General features: G+C 35.4%; 1 protein-coding gene across 1 annotated transcript in view; it reads right to left on the bottom strand.

Annotated features, from left to right (window-relative positions):
• Window positions 1–21047: 21047 nt before the first annotated feature.
• The window catches only part of LOC131065763 (probable plastid-lipid-associated protein 14, chloroplastic), a 118230-nt gene continuing 113385 nt past the window's right edge, over window positions 21048–25892 (bottom strand). The window contains exons 11-13 of the mRNA XM_058000405.2: window positions 22100–22162; window positions 21934–22011; window positions 21048–21837 (exon numbers count right to left, since the gene is read on the bottom strand). Of these exons, the coding sequence (XP_057856388.1) occupies window positions 21262–21837; window positions 21934–22011; window positions 22100–22162 (717 nt within the window). The 3' untranslated portion in view covers window positions 21048–21261. The remainder of the gene's footprint in view (window positions 21838–21933; window positions 22012–22099; window positions 22163–25892) is intronic.

Genomic DNA, 25892 nt, shown 5'->3' on the forward strand with positions numbered 1-25892 from the left:
CATTGTCTTATTGCTATTATCCATGACTGTAAATTGTGGCTCTGTAACTGTCTACTCATGATTACTATTTTGATTTTTGTCTTCAAACATTGCTTTGATCTATGAACATGAATATTGCTTATATAGTTGTCAATATTGCTCCTCTATTTATTGGTATGGCATGACCTCACTGTGACTCTATTGGTCTTTTCAATGCATGAAGTTGTGACATGTATTTTGATTCTTTATGAAGATGTGGCTTCCAATATATATGTTGTTCAGACCATTAACACAATCCCTTTGACTATCTCCTTTGAGCAACTTCATCATCAAACACTTTCTTTTGATGGAGTGTACTAATTTCTTGCTCTGATCTTCACAGTAGTCAACTATGATTGAGTCTTTGTTGCCCTTTGTACAGTGATAGACTATTATAGTACTTTGAGCTGATCATTGTTCTTTCCTTGACTCGTGCTTGTCTTTGTTACTTGAACCTGTGCAAAGTGTCTAATGCCCCTTTATATACAATATCATGGTTGTATTGATTGTTATTTATCATAACAAAATTGTCACCATCTTTATGTATCATGATAGTTGTATTAGAGATGTCATTATTATCTTTGGGTACTCGTTCTCTTATGATTGTCTTTGACACAAATTCATGCTTTGTTTTAATCTTCATTATCAGTATATAAACTTGAAAGTTCATTGCTTCTGTCAATTTTACTTTTGCTGCATAAAGGCCTTTCTTATTTTCTGTTAACTGGTGAATACACTGTCATTGAAGTGTTTCTTGTGCTCTAAACTCTGTCATAGTTTTATGAAGCTCCTCTGTGCCTGTGCATTGATAGGGGTCAATCTTTGATAGGTCATTGTGCATTCTTTCATATTGTCTTCATTAATGATGATTGTGTATGCGTGACTCTTTGTGCACTTGATTGACTGTGTCTGTTATAACCTCTGAGACAGTACCAGATGACTGCCTTTTTATTTATTTTACATCTAGGCTGTCAAAATTGGTATATGACTGTCTCTTTTCATCATTGATTGGCTCTTAATCCTCTGTGATTTCTCCTAGTATTTTGACTTGAGGATGCCTTGGATAGAAAATGACTGTAACTATGACATAGGACTGTCTTATTTTCCCTTCTTTGTGTTTTGACAGTTCACTGTGGCTTTGATCATTGTAGCATTTATTCATTATTATTGGTCTGAGACTACTTTTTGTCAAAATAGTGAAACTTATATTATTTTGCAATGATTGATGTCATGACTAAAAGAAAACCTCAAACTCATTCTGGATGTTGTCTTTGCTATTATCAATCAATATTTTGATGTACCTTCTTCACTATTGTGCTCAAACTTGTAATGCATTGCTGATGATGGTTGTATAATATTAGTTCCTTAACAGTAGTGACTGTTCTTTTGATTTGTTTCCTCAAATGATTACCCATGTGAATGTACTGAGATAGCTTTTAGTTGTTGTTCATGACTGATGATCTCTATTGAACTTTGTGATTCTTTGACCTTCCCTGTCTTTTGGAGATTTTACTCTTGTATTTTTTTGGAGTTTGAACATACTGTTCTAAAGCTGCTTTATATTATTGTCACTGTCTTATTATGTACCCTTATGATTTGTGCCTCGGAGTACTGTATGCTTTCCTTTACTCATATGATGGCTTTAGTCACATGTCAGTCGTGGAACACAGTTTTATTCATTGTTGTATGTGTTGAAATTGGATGGCAGTTTATTACTGTCATTGAATGCCAATATATGGGACTGTGAATACAGTTGTGCTCAATGCTTAATAGGGTGATGCTACTGTGGATACAGTTGTGCTCAATGCTTGATAGCTAATTAGCATCACCATGTGAGTGATGACTAGTATGTTGAGCTCGATCCTTGTGGGAGCCCATTTTAACGCACATACTTGATACTTATAAGATGGAAACCTGTCTTATACCTGCATAGTGAACAAACAAGTTAGAAAAACAAGAAGGTCATGAAGCTTCTGATGATTTGACATTCTGATCACTTATTCTATTGCTATTTTGTTTTGATTCTTTCCATATGTAGTCTGATATACATGTGTATGAGTAGATTTGATAGAAAACTTGAGATCCTGAGCTCTAACACACATGCCCTTCACCTCTTGTAGGAACTCTAGGAGTGCTAGGAGTATGGAGATACAAGATATAGCTTGATTACATCAACGGTTTGCCATTGAAAGGCAATAACGGATCCCCTTTTCTCTCTTTTCTATTTATACATTTATATATCATTCTACCTATTATATTTCTCAGCCATGCCCACGATTTGTGTGGGTCCTTACACATAAATGTAAATGAAAATTTTCTCTCATATGCAGTTTTCAATGTACATTATTGAAATACATTGCATTCTGAAATTCTTCATTTGTATATTCAATTTGATAAATGATGAAGTATAAAGAAAAAAAGTTGTGTACCTTTCTTTCATTTGATGTGTAAGGTCGACCATAGGCCTATCAAATTTTGATGATTCAAAATTTAGATAACAGTTTCAATTCTATCCTTGACAAAAATGTCAAACAATTCATCTCATCATGCTTGGTCATTTCATGAATTTGGCACCTCCCTGGTACACCAAATCGAGACAAATTTCTGGGTTGCAGTTGTGCATTCAAATTTTCTTGAATCTGAGTGATGTCCACAAGGAGACTATCCTGATAGTAGGAAATATATAACGGTCACCCATCCATCGAGAAATCTCTTTTTTGATTTTCCATTTTCTGTTTTTTTTTCCTTTTAATTTTTCTATTTTTTTGGATTTTTTTCACATAAAAGAGATCTAACATATCTTTGATTTGACAATTCAAAGTTCATACAGCTTCCATCCAACTCAATTTCTCCACTTGATTAAATGACCAAATGTCCAACCCTCCTTGTAGTGCCAATTTATGTTGGTGTATGTTTTATCATATACTGAAGATTAGAATAAAATATCCAAGGATACTTTGTCCTCTCCTAAACAAAATCAGTACTTGTGCCAAGATTGTGAGAAAGACCACAAGGCAACTCCAAGGTCTATATGTGCGAATGGGCGACTTTATGTTGGATAGCTACCTTGGTTATGTATGCTAAAATACAAGGGGGACTTACGCTTGGCTTGTTCAATTCACAATGGAGATTTGTCGTTTGATTTTTGGATCATGGATTTCAAGAAAATTGAAAAGGAGATAAAGGTTCAGAAATTCTAATCTATTCCTAAGAATTCAAGAGGCAATAAAGACTGGGTGAAATTAATAACAACACTTTATTTCACCACACTAAGGACAACTACACAAAGCATGTGCAATCTTCTAAGGTTGTGCTCAAGATTTTCACACTTACGAATAATACCAACAATTGAATAATATTACTCAAAGTAAAGTTAATCATCTGCATCAAAAGCTCAGGATAACTTTACACATTGAATTAAAACCATCCATCCAACAAAAGTATGAGCAAAAAGATTCACCAATCTAAACTATCAAATCATTCATTCATCTAAAATACATGAAATAAAATCTAAACTATGATGAGAGATAAGAACCATGCAGACTCCAAAATAAGGGAAATAATCACCATCAATTTGAACAATGTATGTCTTATTATTTTGGCAACCCTAAGCAACAATTGCTTATCTCAACATGTTTTGCAACATGCTCCCATGATTTACAAATGAGGGGTGAGCTCAATTTATAGGCTCCCCAATTACAATTCAATGGCTAGGATTAGTTTCCAATTAACGACCGAGATTAAAACAACCTAACCCTAATCAAAGTTTCCCAAGATAGGTCAAATATCTGTCAGATGAGTGACAAGTGGCATAAGAAGGTATTTTTTAGGATTGCACCCCCTTCTTCTACTGAGAGGTAGTGTGTTCAATGAACCTAGACATGTTGACTTGAGTTCCCCAATTTGTGCCGAAAATTTTGCCTCAGTATGAAAATTTGTCTGGAATAGTATTCTTGCCACCAGTTTATGTTGGGCGTGGGAGCTTGTCTTTGACTCTTCAGAAATGAAATCCTTCAAGAAATCTGGAATTTCTTTCCATAATTTCACCAAGTCTAAAGACTTTTCCTTCTTGATGTCTGGAGACTCTTTCAGGTGCCTTGAATTTGGACTAGAATTTGTTTCATGTGCTTGTGTTGTCAAATTTATTTCTTCCTAGCATGGCAAACTTGGATGATGTCCAACCAACCTTTGTTTATGCTTTAATGTTTCTTCTATGCCTTGGCATGATTTGTGTCAATTTGTTTGCCCTTGGACTTGGAATGTTCTTGGACAATCATCCTTCAATTTTCCTTAATCGGTTTTATGCCTTGGAAAGAATTCAGACAATCATCTCCTTGTGTTTTGTGGATTTGGAAAAGTTTGGAGAGTCATGAGCCTTCTTGTCTTTGGCAGATTTGCAAATCTGATCAGACAATTTGTTTTCCAATTTTTCATGATCTTGAATTATGGCGATCTTGGAAGAATGAATGCCATCCTTATGCTTACTTAGCAAATTTCCTCTTGACAAGGCAGAATTTACACATCCTTGGACAAGTTTCAATTTGTGTCTTATTTTATTGGACAAACCTTGGCTAATCTTTTCCTTCCAAGGTGAACTTGAATTGCCCTATCTTCATGGATCAGATTTGGAGGTCTGATCACTAGTCTTCATTTATTCTTCTGTATCATATGCTTGGAAGATCATTCTCCAAGCCTTCTCTTTTTATTATCCAACCTGATTGCTTGGAAGTTTAGACAGTTTTGATAGTTCTAATACTTAAAGATAAGTACAGATGCCAAGCTAATAAGATGAGAGGGGGGGGGGGTGTGAATCATACAAACTTAATCTTCCATAAAAACATCAGATTCAACCTCGGTAACATATACTTCAGTAATATAACCAAAACTGCTAAACATGCAAACTCAAAAGCATATAAACATCATAACACTCATAACACCAGATTTAACATGGAAACCCAGATAGGGAAAAACCACTGTGGGATTTCGGACCCACTAAGAAATATACTCTTCTAGAGTATGCTCGGTTAAAAGCAAATCCTCTTAAAGATTACAAACACATTGCTAGATGTGACCCGGTTAAGGGATTTCCCTCAGATCTGTTAGGATCTTCACCTTGTTAGAAGTGACCTTGTTAAAGGATTTCATACACTCAATCAGAATGTCACCTTGCTAGAGGGTTTTACAAATAAGACTGTTACGTCCACTCGGTTAAGAGATTTTTTGTCACTTCACAAAATAACAATAATAAAAATCTATCTGCAACTTCACATCTAAAATGCTAAAGCAAATTCTTATTTGTTCAATACAATCTAGACATAGAGCTAATCTTGTCCATCTACTGGGCTCTATACTCTGTTATTCAAAACAGATCTTCAAGCTTCTGTGCTCGATAATCACTATGTAGCATCCATGTGCATACACTTGCCCGCATACATTGTTTATCAACAGTTCCCTATTTATAAACAATTCGCCAACTGCTTAATCTCCTTGATCACATTTCCCATGATCAATCATAGCCATCAGATCTTCAAACTTTGACCAGGTTCAATGTATCCTTCGATCTGAAAATGTTTTACCCTGCCTCGAAACTTGCATACATCTCTTGGAACTTGTGCTAGGGTATTGCGGTTCAATCTAAGTTGTAGATCTTCCTGCCGATTTTGCTTTGCCATAGATTCTTTAACAAACTTCATTCACGGCATACCAATCATTTAATCATAGCCAACTCATCAGCTTCCTTCATTAAATAATGCATGTAATCATTTAATGTATTCTGTTATTACTCGGTTGCAACTCGGTAAATACTAAACTTCACTCGGTAGACATTCTACCTTCATTAACCGATAGTGATAACCTTAGGGTTTACCGACTAGGTTCCTTAGGGTTTGTCGACTAGGTTCTTCGCTCGGTAACATAGTATAGTATTAACCTTTCAATCAATAACATATGCAGGATATCAAAAAAATCTGATCATCATGATCTTATCATTGTCTAACTCGGTAATAGTTTCCCATTGAATAACTTATTTCTCCCCTTATTCATCATATTCTTTCTGTGTCTTTTACCGACATCTTTATACTCGTCAAAACATACTTCTCAAGATATGGCAACATCATACTAAATTAGAAAATCAATTTCTTCACATCAATGACAAAATAATAATATTAAGACAGTAAACATCCTTAATCAGTTATATCCATAATCATCAACAACCTTCTCAATATCCTTATTGAAATGCCAACAATCTCTCCTTGTCTGTTATAATGTCAAATGCCAACAATCTCCCCCTTTGGCATTGATGGCAAAACCAATTGATTTGACCTAATTGATTCGGATTGTTGTGAGATTTTGAAATGCTGAAATGCTCTCCTTCTGTCATCAAAATTCTCCCCCATACATTAGTCTTCTCCTCTTCTTTTTTGTCTTGCTTTTCTTCTCTTCTGTCTTCTCCCTCTTTGACAACAATGCCAAAAAGTAAAGAACTAAAACATAATTTCTTCCTGTATGAAGTGATTTCCTACTGTTATGTGTCAACTTAGCCTCGGTCAGAGCATTTATGTCTTCAATTCATGTTCCCTGTATTATTTCCTGTATTGTTTCCTGCACACCTGTAGAAAACATCCTAAAGTGTGTAAATCAGCATCAACTCCTAAAAAAATATTTTGTAGAGTCATCGAATTGATGCTTTCACCGAACTCAGCCAGTGAGTAGAAGATAGGGGTAGGACCCTTAACTTACTTCTGAGATACTCAAAAGTGTCCCTTGACAGTGGCTTGGTGAAGATATCTGCTATTTGTTCATTTGTGCTAACATACTCCAACACCACTTTCTTCTCTTGAGCTTCGTCTCTAAGATAATGATATTTGATAAAGATATGCTTTGTCTTAGAGTGCATAACAGGATTCTTTGAAATGTTAATGGCACTAGTATTATCACAGAATATAGTTACTGGCTCGGTAACTTTCTCATTTATACCTTCCAACAGTTGTTTGATCCATGCTATGTTGGTACAATTTAATGCTGCAACAACGTATTCAGCTTCTACTGTTGACTGTGAAACACATCCTTGTTTCTTGCTAAGCCAACTCACTAGTCTTTCTCCTAAAAAGAAAGCTCCTCCACTTGTGCTTTTTCTGTCATCAATGTTGCCTGCCCAATCAGCATCAGTATAAACTTTTAAATCAAAATCATTCCTTTTCTGATATACTAAGCCATAATCCTCGGTGCCTTTCAAGTATCTAAAAATTCTCTTGATTGTTGTCATGTGTGTTTCCTTAGGATCTGCAGAGAATCTTGCAACTATACCTACTGCATGTGCTATGTTTGGCCTGCTGTGAACAACATATTGCAACTTTTCAATCATGGATCGGTAAAGTGTCTCATCAACAGATGCAGATTCATGATTCTTTGATAGTTTACAGTTGGTAGTCATAGGAGTATTTACTGATTTTGAATCCTCCATTCCGAATTTCTTTAAGATTTTCATTATGTACTTGGATTGAGTAATGAAAATCTCATTTTTCATTTGCAGTATCTGTAAACCTATAAAATACTTTATCTCACTAATTAATGACATCTCAAATTCTTTGCTCATTTCATTTCCAAAGTTCTTACATAGAGAGTCATTCCCACAAAATATAATATCATCAACAAATATGGTTGAGATCAGTATTCCATTTTCATCATTCTTCATGTAAATATTGATGTTTTCACTTGTTCTTATAAAACCAATCTTGATTAAATAAGAGTGCAATCTTTCATACCATGCTCTAGGTGCTTGTTTCAGACCATATAAAGCTTTGTTCAATTTACATACCTGATCTTTCTTATTGTCTTCAGCAAATCCTTGAGGTTGTTCAATAAAAACTTCTCCCTATAATATACCATTCAGAAATGCAGATTTGACATCCATTTGATATACCTTGAAATTCTTGTAGGCAGCATATGCCAACAATGTTCTTACTCCTTCTAGTCTTGCTACAGGTGCAAAAGTTTCACCATAATCAATTCCTTCTTCTTGGGCATAACCTTTGCAAACTAGTCTTGCTTTATTTCGAATGACCGCTCCTTTTTCATTCAACTTGTTTCTGAAAATCCATTTTGTACCGATTACATTTTTGTCCTTCGGTCTTGGGACCAGTGTCCATGTGTCATTCTTCTTGATCTGATCAATCTCTTCTGTCATAGCATTTATCCAATCTTCACTGTTAAATGCCTCTTTCACTATTCTCGGTTCAAATTTAGATATCAGACATGTGTTTTGTCTTAGTTTGTTCCTTGTCATCACTGGATCATTCTTATCTCCTATAATTTGACTTGGTGCATGATGTCTTCTGACATACTTGGCTAATACAGGCTCGGTAGGCTCTGTATGTTCTTCTTCATCACTCGGTAACTGGATATTCTCTTCATTTCCTTCTGTAGGTTTCTTGGTAGGACTTGTCGGTTGAACATAGACAAATTCATCATAATCTTCTAGTTCCTTGGAATTTCCTTCATCATTTCTTTCTGCAAATTCATCAATTTTCACATTTGCACTTTCTACTATTTTGTTAGATGACTTTATCAGACATTTAAATGCTTTACTTCTAGAAGAATAACCAAGAAATGTTCCTTCTTCACTTTTTTGATCAAACTTGCCATTTCTATCATCCTTGTGTACATAGCATCTACTTCCAAAGATTTTAAAATAACTTACATTAGGTTTCTTGTCATACCAGATTTAATATGGTGTCTTCAAAGTACTTTTCTTCAGTTGTTCTCGATTCAGGGTGTAAACTGCAGTGCTTATTGCTTCTCTCCAAAATGTTTGTGGCACTTTCTTTTCAATCATCAAGGTTTTGGCACAATCCACAATAGATCTGTTTTTTCTCTCAGCTATTCCATTTTGCTATGGAGTTCTCGGTGCATAGACCTATCTTTTAATACCATGATCATTGTAGAATAAGTTGAACTCATCAGGTGTGAACTCTCCTCCTCTATCTGATCTGAGACATTTCAGTTGTTTTCCTGTTTCACTTTCAACTCTTGCCTTGTACCATTTAAACATTTGAAAAGCTTCTGATTTTTCTTTTAAAAACATTATTGACATCATCCTTGAATAATCATCCACAAATATTATGAAATATTTATCACCATAATAACTTTGAACTTTCATAGGACCACAAAGATCAGTGTGCACAAGATCTAAAATTCCCTTAGAAGTGTACAACTTACTTGTAAAGCTTGATCTTGTCATTTTACCCATCTAGCATCCTCGGCACATAGCATTCTCAGGTTTTTCAAGACTCGGTAGACCTCTTACTCAGTGCTTCTTGCTTATTTTGATCAGATTATCAAAATTTACATGACAAAACCTTTTATGCCATAACCAGGTATCATCTATCTTTGCATACAGACATTTATTCCGAGTTGAATCAAGGTGAAATGTGTTACCTTTTGTTTGTGTCCCGGTAGCAGCTAACTTTCCATGCTTGTCATGAACTTTGACAATTCCTTTCTGAAATTCTATTCCGTATCCTGTATTGTTTAGCTGTGTTACACTCAACAAATTGTATTTCAAACCTTCAACCCAATAAACATCATTGCATCTTGCATTATCAAGAAGTGTTATGGATCCTTTACCTCTTACCAGACATGGTGCATCATTACCAAATCTTACATAGCCTCCATCATAGTCTTCTAACATAACAAACTTGTGTTTATCACCTGTCATGTGATGTGAGCATCCACTATCTATGATCCAAGAATCATTAGTATTTATGTGTGATATAAGGGCTTTTTCTTCATACCTTTCTTCATCTGATCCATCTTTGATAGCCACATAAACTACTTCCTCTGTATCAGTTTCATCTGATTTATCATCATTGGATTCCTCATCGGCTATTAAGCATGACTTTCTATCTCTTCTTCTGAAGTCTCGGTGTCCTCTGTAATGATTATCTTTCTGTCTATCATCTCGGTAATCTCTCTTTTCAATAGAGTCTTTGTCAGGACAGTTAGAAGCCATATGTCCTATCTTATCACAATTCAAACATTTCAAAGGTAGTTTTCCTTTATACTTACCTTTGCCTCTCGGTAACCTTCTGGCTAATAGTGCTTCAAACTCTTCTTGCTTTTTGATTTCCTCAGACAGTTTGTGTACTTCCTCCATATTCTTGCGAAATCTTTCACTTGCTCCACTGTGATCCCTTTTAGTGTACTTACTCATTCTATCATTGTAATCATCAGATTCACCAATATGAAAAGAACTAAATGCAGATTCAACTTTATTTACCGATGACCCACTGTTATCAAAGTTACTTAACTCAAATGCATGTAGCTTACCAATAGTAGCATCTAAAGAAACTGGCATACTAGGTACAGACCTCAATTCATTGATTGCAGAGACTCGGATTGCATAAGCCGGTAGAAGGGTTCTTAACAACTTACTTGTTATATCCTTTTCTTCAATAGTTCCATCTGCTCCTTTGATTTGATTGACAATCTCCTTTAGTCTTGTATTGTACTGGGTTATGTTCTCACTTTCATTCATCCTCATAGATTCAAGTTGTCCTCTTAGACTATCCACTTTTGCTCTTTGAACATGTTCATCTCCTCCATATATAGATATGATCTTGTCCCACATTGCTTTTGCATCATTGCAGCCTTCTAGATCATTAAACTCGAAATCGGTCAATGCAGATGTTATTTCAATCATTGCTTGGATATGTTCTTGATTTGCTTTTATCTCTTCCATTGTCAATGGATAGGTGTTCGGTGTGATGAAATCATTCTCCAGATAATATATAGCATATTCTCCAACTCCTGATAGGTGCAGCTTCATCCTTTTCTGTCATGTAGAGAAACTTGACTTGTTCAGCTTCGGTGCATCCCTCTTATACATCTTTGGATCTTTTCCTCAAGTACCTTTAAACTTTTCCTTCTGGAATCCAAAGCTCTGATACCAATTGATAGTTCTGATACTTAAAGATAAGTATAGATGCCAAGCTAATAAGATGAGAGGGGGGGGGGGGGGGTGAATCATACAAATTTAATCTTCCATAAAAACATCATATTCAACCTCGGTAACATATACTTTAGTAATATAACCAAAACTGCTAAACATGCAAACTCAAAAGCATATAAACATCATAACACTCATAACACCAGATTTAACGTGGAAACCCAAATAGGGAAAAACCACTGTGGGATTTCGGACCCACTAAGAAATATACTCTTCTAGAGTATGCTCGATTAAAAACAAATCCTGTTAAAGATTACAAACACATTGCTAGATGTGACCCAGTTAAGGGATTTCCCTCAGATCTGTTAGGATCTTCACCTTGTTAGAAGTGACCTTGTTAAAGGATTTCAAACACTCAATTAGAATGTCACCTTGCTAGAGGGTTTTACAAATAAGACTGTTAAGTCCACTCGGTTAAGAGATTTTTTGTCACTTCACAAAATAACAGTAATAAAAATCTATCTGCAACTTCACATCTAAAATGCTAAAGCAGATTCTTATTTGCTCAATACAATCTAGACATAGAACTAATCTTGTCCATCTATTGGGCTCTATACTTTGTTATTCAAAACAGATCTTCAAGCTTCTGTGCTTGGTAATCACTATGTAGCATCCATGTGCATACACTTCTCCGCATACATTGTTTATCAATAGTTCCCTATTTATAAACAATTCGCCAATCGCTTAATCTCCTTGATCACATTTCCCATGATCAATCATAGCCATCAGATCTTCAAACTTTGACCAGGTTCAATGTATCCTTCGATCTGAAAATGTTTTACCCTGCCTCGGAACTTGCATACATCTCTTGGAACTTGTGCTAGGGTATTGCAATTCAATCTAAGTTGTAGATCTTCCTGCCAATTTTCCTTTGCCATAGATTCTTTAACAAACTTCATTCACGGAATACCAATCATTTAATCATAGCCAACTCATCAGCTTCCTTCATTAAATAATGCATGTAATCATTTAATGTATTCTATTATTACTTGGTTGCAACTCGGTAAATACTAAACTTCACTCGGTAGACATTCTGCCTTCATTAACCGATAGCGATAACCTTAGGGTTTATCGACTAGGTTCCTTAGGGTTTACCGACTAGGTTCTTTGCTCGGTAACATAGTATAGTATTAACCTTTCAATCAATAACATATGTAGGATATCAAAACAATCTAATCATCATGATCTTATCATTGTCTGACTCGGTAATAGTTGCCCATTGAATAACTTATTTCTCCCCTTATTCATCATATTCTTTCTGTGTCTTTTACCGACATCTTTATACTCATCAATTCATACTTCTCAAGATATGGCAACATCATACTGTATTAGAAAATCAATTTCTTGACATCAATGACAAAATAATAATATTAAGACAGTAAACATCCTTAATCAGTTATATCCATAATCATCAACAACCTTCTCAATATCCTTATTGAAATGCCAACAATCTCTCCTTGTCTGTTATAATGCCAAATGCCAACAAGTTTGTTTTTCTTTATTCCTTAGCGAATTTGGATAACATTCTTCCTTAATCTTGGTAGAGCGGACTTTCTTGAATCTTGGACATGAATGATTTGTTCTTGGAAGATCATTATTCATTTCTTCTTAGGCGGACTTAGAAGACGAGATGGTCTTCTTTGTAGGCAAATTGGAATATGCTAAGACGTATTACTTTGTCTTTGTGCTCATCAAACTTCCAATCTGCTATCTTTTAATTCGTTGTCTATGATGAACGTGGATGAGTCTTGGACATGTTGAACTTATTGAGTGCTTCCTTCAACTTTTTGGAATGCTTTGTTTCCTATCTCCATGCGAATTTTGTTGTCTCTGTTTGAAGTCTAATAATCAGATCCAATTCTATCATGTTTGGAAGCTGCTTAATTTGCTCATCCTTATTGAATTATGGACATACGCTTATGCTCCAACTTTAGCGAACTTGGATGATGTCTTGACATGTTTGCTTGGAAGGAATTCATCTTCTCTTTGTCATGCCAACTTGGAAGACTCCATGCCAAGGTGGACTTTGGAAGATTGTCAGACATGTTCAAGGTGGACTTGGCAAAGGCTTTGTCAATTTGTGTTTGCTCTTTGTCGTGACCTTCTTCATATTTTCCCTAGGTTGGGTGAAATTTGAAAACCTCTTACCAACCTTAATTTTTCTTCATCATGGCGGATTTGGAAGAAATTTGATCGTCATATTCTGATCAATTCTCATCATGCTTTTCTTTATGGCTAGCGAACTTCATTGGTACTTTGTTGCCTTAACTTGCAAAAACACATGAAAATTTAATATTATTTTCATATTTTAATTCTGATTTATAATCCTCTTTTCTGAAAAATTTCACTTTTAGCCTATTAAAAGGTTAATTTTTTGCGAAAAAGCAGACTGAAAGTGAAGGAATTGATCAAGAAATTGATAAATTAAGACATAAAAGTAAGAAAATTAAGTGAAATTCATATTTTAGGCCTTCTTTATGACTGAAATTTACCTTCAACTCTGAAATTATGTCTTAAAATCGAAAAAAGCACTTAATTTCTTGATGTCTAACACTTCGAAGAATTCACTTCTAGAAAATCTCTCCAAAATTCATAAATTTTGAGAAAAAACTTCTTCTCAATTGCTCTCCAAATTCTCAACTTGAATAATGAATTGTGAAAATGAGTTGGTTGAAAATATATAGAGTCTAGGATTTTGAAATTTAGAAGTTTTATTTATTTTTTTTTAATTATTTTACGATCTTTTTATTTATTTATTTTAATATTTCCAAAATGGAAAGTTTTATTTTATCTCTCAAATTCATCTTTATCAAGGAATCTTCTAGAACTTTCTTTTAATTTCCAAAATTCTTGAATTTTTTATTTTTTTTTGAAATAATTCCAAGTGTTGAAAAATAATCCTTGAAAATAATTTTAATTTTGGAAAATAATTTTAATTTATTTCATGTGCCAAATTTATTTCCCAACTTACTCTACACTTCCATGCCTCAGTTTATTTATTATTTTATTTATTATTTTCCGCAGCTTGAATCTCGTTCAATCCATAGACACGTGCAATCCCATCTCCGACTGAGACCTGGTGACTGACCAATTGACTTGGTGAGTGAGGTCGGAATCTATTAGTCCAAGTGTTAACTCTTGCCAAGAGTTAATTAACCATTGGTAGGAGTTTAGCATCTGTCGGACAATTTTACTTGATCATAAGGTGAGCCTGACTGAGTCTTGGACAACTTTCTTATGCTCTGGCAGACATTGATCCTACCTAAACATCTTCCATACTTGACATCCTTGGGCAAATTTAGCTGACCATCTGGAACAAAACCCTAATTAGGGTTTCCACTCTACGTTTTGCACTTGGAGACCTTATTTTCGAAATCTGAGAACATGGGCACTGATAATATGGCTCATTTTCTCGAACAAAACCCTAATTTGGGTTTGCATTTTGCTTTTTTCCCTTAAATGCATAGTTTTCAAAATTTGAGAACATGGGTAGGAATAATTTGGCATGAGGATTGAAACCCTAAGCAAAAAATTTCAAACCCTTTCTTTTTACACTTAGAAGGAAAAATTTTCAAATCTAAAGACATGGGCAGGATCAAAATGACTTAAAGAACAAAACCCTAATCTCAGAAAAAAAAAAAAAAAAAAAAAAAGTTTTGAAGCCCTGCTTTTTACATCTAGAGGCGAGATTTTCAAATTCTGACAAAATGGGTAGTAATGAAATAGCTCAAAGAACAAAACCTAGATGCCACTTTCAAAAAAGCAAAAAAAACAAAAAAAACAAAAATTTCTAAAAATAGCAAGTTGTCATAAATGACCCAAAGCAATTACGATCCTCATCCTTCGGACCTTTTGAGCACTTTGACAATGTTCATACATGACTCGGAGCATAATTTCTCAACTTGGCTTGGGAGGAATTCTCAAAAACTCTTAACTCTCATTGTAAAAAGACTGGTGATTAGTAGTTGTGACGCCAAAGCAAAACCCTAAAAAGAAAAAACAACGCGTCCCCATTTGCAATGGGGCGATGTGTGAAAGAGGTCACAACAGGTTCATATAGAAGGACTGGTAGTTCTATTTCAATTGTCCCAAATGCAGAGAGTTCATTTTGTTGATGGATAGCTTCAGTCGGATCCTCTGAGCCGACTATACCATCAAATGTGTGAAGGGCCTTTTCGGCCTTACACATTTAATGTGTTCGATTTATATATGTTTCTGATTTCCATATTGAAACCGTTAGATCCGCCACCTTGGAAGACGTATAACTATAATGTAATATTTTATTAACATAAAAGACGTGTTGGTTAAGATATATTCGATCACTAATGAAAAGGCATAATTGTTAATTAGAAGTCGACCCTTGAAGGATCGTGTTGTTTGGCATCACCAATGCGTGGGTATATAGTTTGTTTTATATGCCAATCGAACTCCAACGAATTGTCGTGATCCATTAAGCAGTTTGTATACAGCAAATCGTATTCTTTGCTCAGAAAACTATCTATTATCTTCAGCATACAAATCGTGGTCTTCTCTGAGTTGTGATATCTCTATCTTTTGTAGATCTCCGAAGACACACGGCAGTGACATCATAGACAGCAAGTAGATTGTTCTTATTGCAGATTGAATTTACTTCCTTCAAATTGTATGTTGAACTGAGTTGATACTTGCTTAAAGGGGTGAATCAAATTCATTGTAAAGACATCTTGTGTATTAATAAAATAATAGGGAACTTCTTTGCTGGGTTTTTCACCTTCAAGAGGAAGGTTTTCCCAGGTATCAGAGCCACGGTGAAAGAAGATAGTGATCAGATTCTATACAACTTTTAAGTATTCTCTCCTCTCTCTCTCTCCCTCGAGCAGTATCTCTAAGTCTCGAAAAGAGTGAACGGTCTTAAAGTTGAAGATAAGCTTGAAGGTGCATCTAACTTCACCTCATGGAAGTTTAGAGTGCTCATTGCACTTGGAGAAAATGATCTTCTTCAATTCGTAGAGGAAAAGGATTTATCCGAACCTGAAGATCATGAGGAGAAACTTCAATTCAAGAAAAATGCCATCAAAGCAAAGAAGATATTAATCAATTCCATGAGGGATCACTTGGTGCAACTCATCTCCAAGATGACAACTGCAAGAGATATGTTCAAAAACTTGGAAGATTTATATGAGATTAACAACGTAAGTAGGGCTCTTTCCTTGAGGTAGCAACTCCACCAAGTGAAGATGACAAAAGGAGATTCAGTCATCACCTACTTCATGAAAATTTCAGAATTGAGAGATCAACTAAGCGCAATTGGGGATCAAGTGATTGATAAAGACCTTTTCATGCTAGCCTTGAATGGTCTGCTTCATTCATGGGAGCCATTTATCCAAAGCATAAGTGGAAGATCCAAATTACCTACGTTTGATCGACTACGTGCAGATTGTATTCAAGAAGAATCAAGATTGACCGCTAGAGGAATTATCAAGAGTTCTCAAAATGAAGATACACATGGTCTTGCCACTCAATCTACCAAGAAACGTAAGTATTGGAAGAAGGGCAACTTCAAAAAGAATAGAGATTTCAATCAGATTCTGCACCTGATTCTAGGAAAAGGAAGAAAGATCTCTCTCCCATCTAGTGTTTTATGTGTGACAAGTTTGGTCACTTTGCAAAGGATTGTTTGACAAGACCTAATCATCAAGGAGCAAACATCAATGAAGTCTCATCTCAAAAGGAGGTTGAAGATAACTCCAATGGTTTTCTTTTCATATCAGCATTATCAAGCAATGTTCCTACGAACAGTGATACATGGTTAATCGATAGTGGAGCCTCTCGACATATCACTGGTCATCGGGAGCACCTTCCTGATCTAGTGGAGAAAGAGTCACATCTCCAAGTTATTATTGAGGATGATGCACGCTATGTTGTAAGAAGATGTCAATTACATCTCTAAATGGATGTTTGTATTATGTAACTTTTATAGATGACTACTCTAGAAAGACTTAGATTTATTTCTTAAGGTCTAAAGAGTGATGAAGTCCTGGGTAGGTTTAAAGAGTTTAAAGCTCTTGTAGAAGATTTATCTGAAAAGAAAATTAAAATTTTAAGGTCTGATAATGGAGGTGAGTACACCTCGAGTAACTTTCGTGATTTTTGTATTGAGGCATGGATCAAGAGGGAGTTATGTGTTCCTTACAACCCTCAACAAAATGGGGTTGTTGAAAGGAAGAACAGATCTATTGTTGAAGCTGCAAAAGCTATGATTCATGATCAAGACCTTCAGATTTTTCTATGGGCAGAAGCCTTTAGAACAACAGTGTATGTTCAAAATAGATGTCCTCATCGAATATTACAAAATATGACTCCTGAAGAATCTTTTTCAGGTATCAAGCCTGATATTAGCCACCTGAGAATATTTGGTTGTCCTGTGTATGTTCATATTCCCAAGGACAAGAGAACCAAGTTGGAGCCTTCTGGCAAGAGAGGAATATTTGTGGGCTATAGTGAAACCTCCAAAGCCTACCGTATTTACATTCCTAGTCAGAAGCAAATAGAAGTTAGCAGGGATGTCACATTTGAGGAAGATGTTGCATTCAAAAAATCAAAGGGCTCATGCATGGAGATAGAAGATGGGACCCCTCAAGACATGGATGTTGATCATGCTCCTGAGATTTAGAGGGAGACTACAGAACCTGCTCTGACTAATGACCCAATTGAACCTTTGGATCCCACTGATGGGCCTAGAGATATTGTTATGTCTCGAAAGAGACCTCTTTGGGCGCGAAACACTATGCAGGAAGCAGAACAGTTTGCCGCTCCTAGGGGCACATTCAAGGAAAGCAAAAGACCACAAAGATTTTCTGGTTATGTTGCATTAATGTGTAATCTTATTGAGTCTTAACCTTCTAGTGTAGAGGAAGCCGCAAAACAACAAGTTTGGAAAGATGCAATGGATGAGGAGCATCAATCCATCCTCAAGAACAATGTGTGGGATATTGTGCCTAGACCAAAAGGGAAGTTTGTTGTATCTTCCAAGTGGTTGTACAAGATAAAACATACAGCTGATGGCAGCATTGAAAAGTACAAGGCTAGATTTGTGGCTCATGGCTTCTCTCAACAAGAGAAAATATACTACGAAGAAACATTTGCTCCTGTTGCTCGCTATACTTCCATTAAAACCATCATTGCCATTGTAGCAGCTAAGGGATGGTGGAAGTTGCATTAGATGGATGTGAAGACTGTCTTTCTCAATGGTGTGATTGAAGAAGAAGTCTACAACATCGAGCAACCTGAGGGGTTCGTGATTCATGGGAAAGAGTTTCATGTGCGTAGATTGAAGAAAACCCTATATGGTCTTAAACAAGCTCCTCAGGCTTGGTATGAAAGAATTGACAGATACTTAGTGGGTTTGGGTTTCTGCAAGAATGATGCTGATCCAAAACTTTACTTCAAGGTATTCAATGGTGATATGGTGATCTTGGTACTTTATGTTGATGACCTATTTGTTACCAGAGAAGATAATCTCATTGATAGATGTAAGGAGGAGTTGACTTCCAAATTCGAGATGAAGGACTTAGGACTCATGCACTTCTTTCTAGGGTTGGAAGTTTGGAAGAGGCCCAATGGGATTATCCTAAGTCAAGGAAACTACACCATCGATATCTTGAAGAGATTTGGAATGACAGATTGTAAATCTTATATGTCCACACCAATGAAAACTAACTTGAAGAAATTGAGGGAAGTTGCAGCTAGTTTAGAGCTTGTGGACCCTACTATGTACAGGGAATTGATTGGGTCCTTGATGTATCTAGTTAACACTAGAACAAATATTTGCTATACAGTGAGTGCACTTAGCCAGTTCATGAGTGAACCTAGACAGATACATCTAGTTGCAGCCAAGCATATCTTGAGATACTTGCATGGAACAGTTGGATATGGTTTGAAATAGTCTTCCAGTGTGGACCTGATTCTTGAAGGATGTTCTGATTATGATTGTGCAAGGAGTGTTACTGATCAGAAGAGAACCTCTGGTTGTTATTTTAGCTTAGTATCTACTATGATTTCCTAGTGTAGCAGGAAGCAACCTTCAGTAGCTCTAAGCACTGCAGAGGTAGAATACATTGCATCATGTGTGGCAACTTGCGAAGCAGTGTAGCTTCGTAAGCTCCTTGCAGAATTGTTCGGACAATCATTGGAGCCTATTATCATACATTATGATAACCAAAGTTGTGTGAAGCTTTCAGTCAATCCGATATTTCATGACAAAACGAAGCATGTAGAGATTCAGTACCACTATATCAGAGATATGGTACAAAGGAATGTTGTTCAGTTGAGATACATTTGTACTAAGGAACATACGGATGACATTTTCACCAAGCCTCTTGCGAAAGTGAAATTTGTGCATTTTCAAGACAAGCTTGGAATTGTGGAAAATGAAGCTTTTGTTGAGAGGGAGTCTCAGCATCAATAATTACTTGATATGTATTATAATGCATTCTTCTCTGTGAGAAAAGTTTGAGGTGCAAGCCCTTGTCATGCATTCTTCTTTGTGAGATAGGTATCAACCCTTGTTGAGCATTCTTCTCTGTGAGAGAAATTTGAGGTATCGACCCTTGTTATGCATTCTTCTATGAGAGAAGTTTGAGGTATTAGCCCTTGTTGTGCATTCTTCTCTGTGAAGAGAAGTTTGAGGTTTCAACCCTTGTTCCACCCTCTGCGAGTAGGTATGGTGGATGTCATGTGAAAGACTTTATGACTTAGCACTTGTGCTTATTCATCCTCTGGGAGTAGCCATGGTGGATGTCACTATGGGACTCAGTTGTCGAGAAGGATTCCTCCCTAGCTAAGAGGGAGTGTTGATGGATAACTTTGGTTGGATTCTCTGAGCCGACTATACCATCAAATGTGTGAAGGGCCTTTTCGGCCTTACACATTTAATGTGTTCGATTTATATATGTTTCCGATTTCCATATTGAAACCATTGGATCCACCACCTTGGAAGACATATAACTATAATGTAATCTTTCATTAACATAAAAGACGTGTTGGTTAAGATATATCCGATCACTAATGAAGAGGCATAATTGTTAATTAGAAGCCGACCCTTGAAGGATCGTGTTGTTTGGCATCACCAATGCGTGGGTATATAGTTCATGTTCTCTTTCACTTCCAAAGTAATCGAATTAAGGAAACTATCTCTTAGTAGTTCGGGTTATATATGCAAATTGAACTCCAGCAAATTGTGGTGATCCATTAAGCAGTCCGTATACTGCAGATCGTATTCTTTGCTCAGAAAATTATCTATTATCTTCAGCATACAAATCATGGTCTTCTCTGAGTTGTGATATCTCTATCTTCTGCAGATCTCCGAAGACACGCAGCAGTGACGTCATAGACAGCAAGTAGATTGTTCTTATTGCAGATTGAATTTACTTCCTTCAGATTGTATGTTGAACTAAGTTGATACTTGCTTAAAGGGGTGAATCAAATTCATTGTAAAGAGATCTTGTGTATTAATAAAATAATAAGGAACTTCTTTGCTGGGTTTTTCACCTTCAAGAGGAACGTTTTGCCAGGGTATACTCTCTGTGTATTTTGTGTGAATTTTCTATCTGAATAATCTGATCATTAAATTTAACACATTTGAATTTGATTCGTTGTCATCTCGTTAATGGATTAAACAATGACCAGGTGGCAGGGATTATCTTTGACCTTGTACCTATAGTGAAAAAGAGTATAAGAGCTCGTATTCTTGAGTGAAAGTTCACTTGTACGTTATTTCTTTACAAGATATAAGAGTTTGCCCTGGACCAAACAAAAAGGGGTTGCCAAAACATCAAATATTGGCTTACATTAAATAACAAGAAGATGTTGACATAACAAGTGATAAATCAAAGACTTGCACATCCACTTACCCAAAAAAACTTGCAAAAAGCTCATAACTTATCACAATTGATTGGCCCACATCATTTCATGCTTTAAGAGCAAACCTACAATTGTCTGAAGTCTGAACAACTCTATCTATGCACAAAAGTGAACTTCCATTAGGTGCCATAACAATATAGATTATAATTTCAGGAGTAGTGTAAAACAATGAATTTCTATACAGGAATCTTCCTTTGAAGAATAACAGGAGTAGCAAGTAACATGCATTCCAACCTGAATTAAAAAAATGCTTGTCCCAGAAAGATTGGGAAATGGGACATGCTCTGGAGCTTTAGTCCTAAGAACTAAACACATTATATGATTACAAAGTTGCACCATCAGCTCTCAAAAGTGCGAGTAAAAAGCAGAGCGGAACCAGTTATTCCTCGTAAAATTAGCAGCCGTGAATCAATATATGTCCCACAAACCAATTTTGATATGTCAAACATTTCCTGAGGAATCTGTAAGCGAACTTCATGCAAAATATTTGATGGCAAGGAAGTATCTTTGGCAGTGTAATCGAGATTCATGGCTACCTCTATATCAGATGCAGCCAAACTTATCACTGGAAGCCTTGAAGGTGTTTCTTTTGATAATATTTTGCTTACCTTCCTCCATCTCCCTCTCCGAGAAGTTTTTTTTCTCATCTGTCCTTGAGATGTTTTTAACAATCTCTCATTCTCTTCTATTTTCTTCTCCTGAACAGTTTTTGTTTGATAGATCCTGTCCACTCTTCCCAATTCAATATTTGAACATATATGCAGATTTCCTTCTTTGCCACTTTTATCATGGGGCCAATGTGCATAAACCATGGAGGTAAAATTAATATTTGATTCCATAGAAAATCTGTTATTGCCATCTTCAGTTGAAAAAACATTAAGATACACATTCCTTATGAGAACTCTTGGAAAAGCCTGGAGAAAAAATGGAACTGCTTTATAAGATTACAGATCAAATTAGCTATTTTTCACACAGAGAAAACAAGTGAACATGTATGTAATTTAATTCACCTGCCGAAGTGTTAGGCCTATTTGCCTCCCTGTATGATACAATAAACGCCATTTTCCAGTCAGCAAGGCATGCCAGTTCTGCAAGTTCAGGATTTGGTTAGCAAGTGTTTCAGAGAAGAGTACAAGAAAAATCCCAAAACAGAAGAGTATGATGAAATAACTGTACCTTTGGATCTGCATTAGGATTCAATCTTTCCATTAGGTCAATGAAGTGTGCCAATCTGTTGCGCTGCATTCAAGTCAATTAAGTATAAATGCTAAGAAAATTGCTTGAATACACTGCAATTCAATGTATCAGACGAAACAGAGGTTTTTCTAAGCCACCTAGATCCCGCAAAACATAAATAGCATAGCAACTTAAGTTCTTATAATAATATTACCATAGTTACCAGGAGACAGTACGCCATTTTAAAAAAGGTGGTATATATATGCATATATAGATTAAATCATCATGATGAGAGAAAAAGTTATTTAAAGCCATAATCATCTGCAAAAGAAACTGGGAGGGGAATCCCATTATTCTTAAATTCATGGTATGGGAACTGTAATGTCCCCATTTTGAAATGGGATTGTAATAATAATAAATTAAAATATAAAATTGAAGTTTAATTTTATCAATGAAGAATCACTGATTATTAAAGGAAAAATATATATAACAGGCACCAAACAAGAAGAAGAACGAACCATATGAAGAATACATCTTTTATTATCTGATTATTACTCCTTTGAAACATGGAACTGCGGTTCATTTACTGTAAGGATGAAACCCCTCATGGCAGACATTAAAAGGATGGAAACCCTTTTATTTTCCTTGCTTACTTTGTGGATGAAAACCCCCTAACTTGGGCAGATTAAGAAATTATTTACCAAAGGCATTAAACTGCTGTAGACTTGAAGAAGATAAACAATACTACAGAAAATAATACCTGATATAAATCTGAGCTGATTTCTGAGTATCCAAAGCAGTTTAATAGATTTAATTTTGACAGTAATTATTAAATCAACAAATTAAAATCAGGAATTCTTATTAATAATCAATTGTGCAAGTTTATATTCTGTGTGCTAGGGTTTGAAACTAAAGGAATTAAAAAAGGGACATTACAAGGACCTTGGAGATGACTATATTTTCAATCAACTTAATTTATAAAACTTATTATTGTTTTGCTTCATTTCTTACCTCTTTGGGATTAATAAGGAAATTTTCTTCCATAAAAAATATTTGTAATCTTTTATAAAAAAATAGAAAATTACAAATATTTCAATGTATTTGTTTAGAAAATTACAAATCTTTTAATATATTTGAGAAACCTCTATTAGAAGTTTTTTCATTTTCAAGGGATTCTTATAGGAGATGCAAAGCAGCTACATTTGAAATTTCCTTGAGTCTGGAGACGTCTCCATATAGGTCTCTGACACAGGGACGTGTTTCCAGTATGGGGACAAGTACCAGGGGTCAGAGTACAAGTCTTCTGGAACTATGAATATTACTTAATTGCATTTATACTAAATAAAGGTCATCACTAACTAGGTACAATTAAAGTTCCAGCAAATATCTTAGATAGATGTTAGTACTGTAAACAAAAAAGAGATGATATTGTTCAAACTTGTGTTTTTTGTGGCTTAATTATTTTGATTTATGCCAAGAGGCGTTCCTACAGCCACAGCACGGTGGAATGTTCCATGTAAACAAGAACTCCGAGGTTTAAATTGATTTTCATTTAACCTTTCAGCATGTACGACCTCCCACTCTGTAACAGTTGCACATTTTTATTCTTCTAATTTATTTTGACAGTCGTTCACCTGCTGAAATGCCCGTGGTAACAAAATGTAGCGGATTGGTTCACTATTCACTGCAAGATCCACTATTCACTGCAAGATCCGAATGTAATGTATCAAAATAGATTCCTGCTCCAAATATAATCAGTTCACTCTTATATGACTTTACATAAATTCACTGTCCTCTCTGCTTCGCCTCTCCACGGTTCTCCATCTTTCATGCATGCCTATTTTTTTTCGCTTTGATAATGAATGCAATTTGTTTGCTTACTCTGTTTTCATATAAGCTGATTTAAGTGTCAAAATATACATGTTGGTTGCAGGTTTTGAGGTGCGCAAAAAGTACTTTTTGTTTGAGTCACAATCGACTGCCTACTAGTGATCATCATTAAACTGTTCTTTTTTTGCCAAAATAGGTCATGTGTATGATCATGAGTTCTTGTCAATCCCTCCTCTGATCAATACAATAGATGATGAATGTTTTTTTATCAAGAGGTCATATATTAAAGATTGATGCAAAAGCTTCAACACCCTTATTGTCAATCCTACTTCACAGAGGTGAGGATACATTTGTTGGGTGAGTCAAAAAGTTAGAAGAATTGCTGAAAGCCAGATTTTTTTGCCAGATTGTTAAATATTTAGATTGACTACTTGTTTTCAGGATTTTCAAAAATTGTAAAATAATAGAAACTAATTAAATGATCAGCATATGAATTTCAAATTCTATGTTGACAGATAGGGATCCTTACATTGGTTTAATTTTCATATTTCTTATGCGTATCATATTTTTATGATATGAATTTTATAACACATTAATACTATTGCTATAGCATTATGACATTTTTAAGACAGTATGCCATACAAATTCTATAACCCTATTGCACTTATAAATTTACTCAAACAATATTTCATCTCTTTGAGAGCAAAGGGATAACAGATTGCAATGTGCAACAATGCCCTGGAGCTTCTATGATACAATTTTTAATGTATTTGGCATTGGAATCGGCTGCTTAAGGACTTCACACAATCCTAAACCAACCAGTTGTTCTACATTAAGTTTATGTTATTGTAGACACTTAAAAATAATTATTTTAATTATTTTTAATTCCTCGCATAATTAATTAATTAATTATGTTAATTCAAATTCCTCTCAATATTAATTAAATATAATTAATATTGTCACTATAGCATATGATTTAATAAATCAATCCCTTTCTTTATTCTTCTAAAAAAAATCAAATCCTCACAAATCTTCCTCTTAGCTAATTAATTTCAATTAATTAGTTAACCTACATGATTCCTACAAATCATCTTCTTAATTCATTCTTCTAAAAACTCCCTAAACTCACTTAACATTATTCTTCTAATTTTTTATTCCCTCCACTCATTCTCTCTCCTAGTCAAATTCTCCTACAAATATTAATCCCACCTAACATTTCCTCTAACCCCCCTCCTAATGAGTCGTTAATGCTTAATCATCATGATTAGCTACAAAGTCAACTCTTCGTCTTTTTCATCCAGCCACTAGCTTTTAAATACTCTTTTCCTAGGTGAATGTAAGATTTTCGAAATCTCACATTTCTCCAAGCATTCCCTCTCCCAAAGAATTTTTCATTCTTTTTTATTCTTCCAATCCCCATAATATCCTTTTTGGAGAATTTTTTAATTCCTCCAATGCATCTTGTGGAGTGTGGAGATACGAAATGCCTTTAAGGCATATTTCTTGGTCTCCACACCCTCTCTTGGACCTTGTGTGAGCTCACAAGTAAATCTTAGCCCTTCATCTCGAATTCATCCTAGTCATTCGTTTTCCTCTCCTCTTCTTATAAAATAGAGCTCCATCCCTTCATTCAAAACATCTTGAAATCCAGTAAGCTTATGCTGCCCTTTTGAGCCCAGGAAATCATCTTAGCAACTTGATCATCTCATCCTTATCATTTTTCAAATCCATTCCATTTGTGCACAACATTGGAGAGTCATCCACATCCAGCAATCAAAGGAGCACATCAAGTGGAGCATTATCAAGGGGCGCCTTCACTTCATCAAGCTCAATCCGAAGGAGAAGGTAAAATAGCAAAGTGAAATGGTCTTTTAGCATTCTACATGTTTATTTTGTTATGTTTTGATCATTTGACCTTCAAATCTGTTTTCCCCTCTTCATTTTGGCACGCCCGGTGGGACCC

Source organism: Cryptomeria japonica, chromosome 7 (assembly GCF_030272615.1).
Source record: "Cryptomeria japonica chromosome 7, Sugi_1.0, whole genome shotgun sequence".
NCBI classification, from domain to species: domain Eukaryota; kingdom Viridiplantae; phylum Streptophyta; class Pinopsida; order Cupressales; family Cupressaceae; genus Cryptomeria; species Cryptomeria japonica.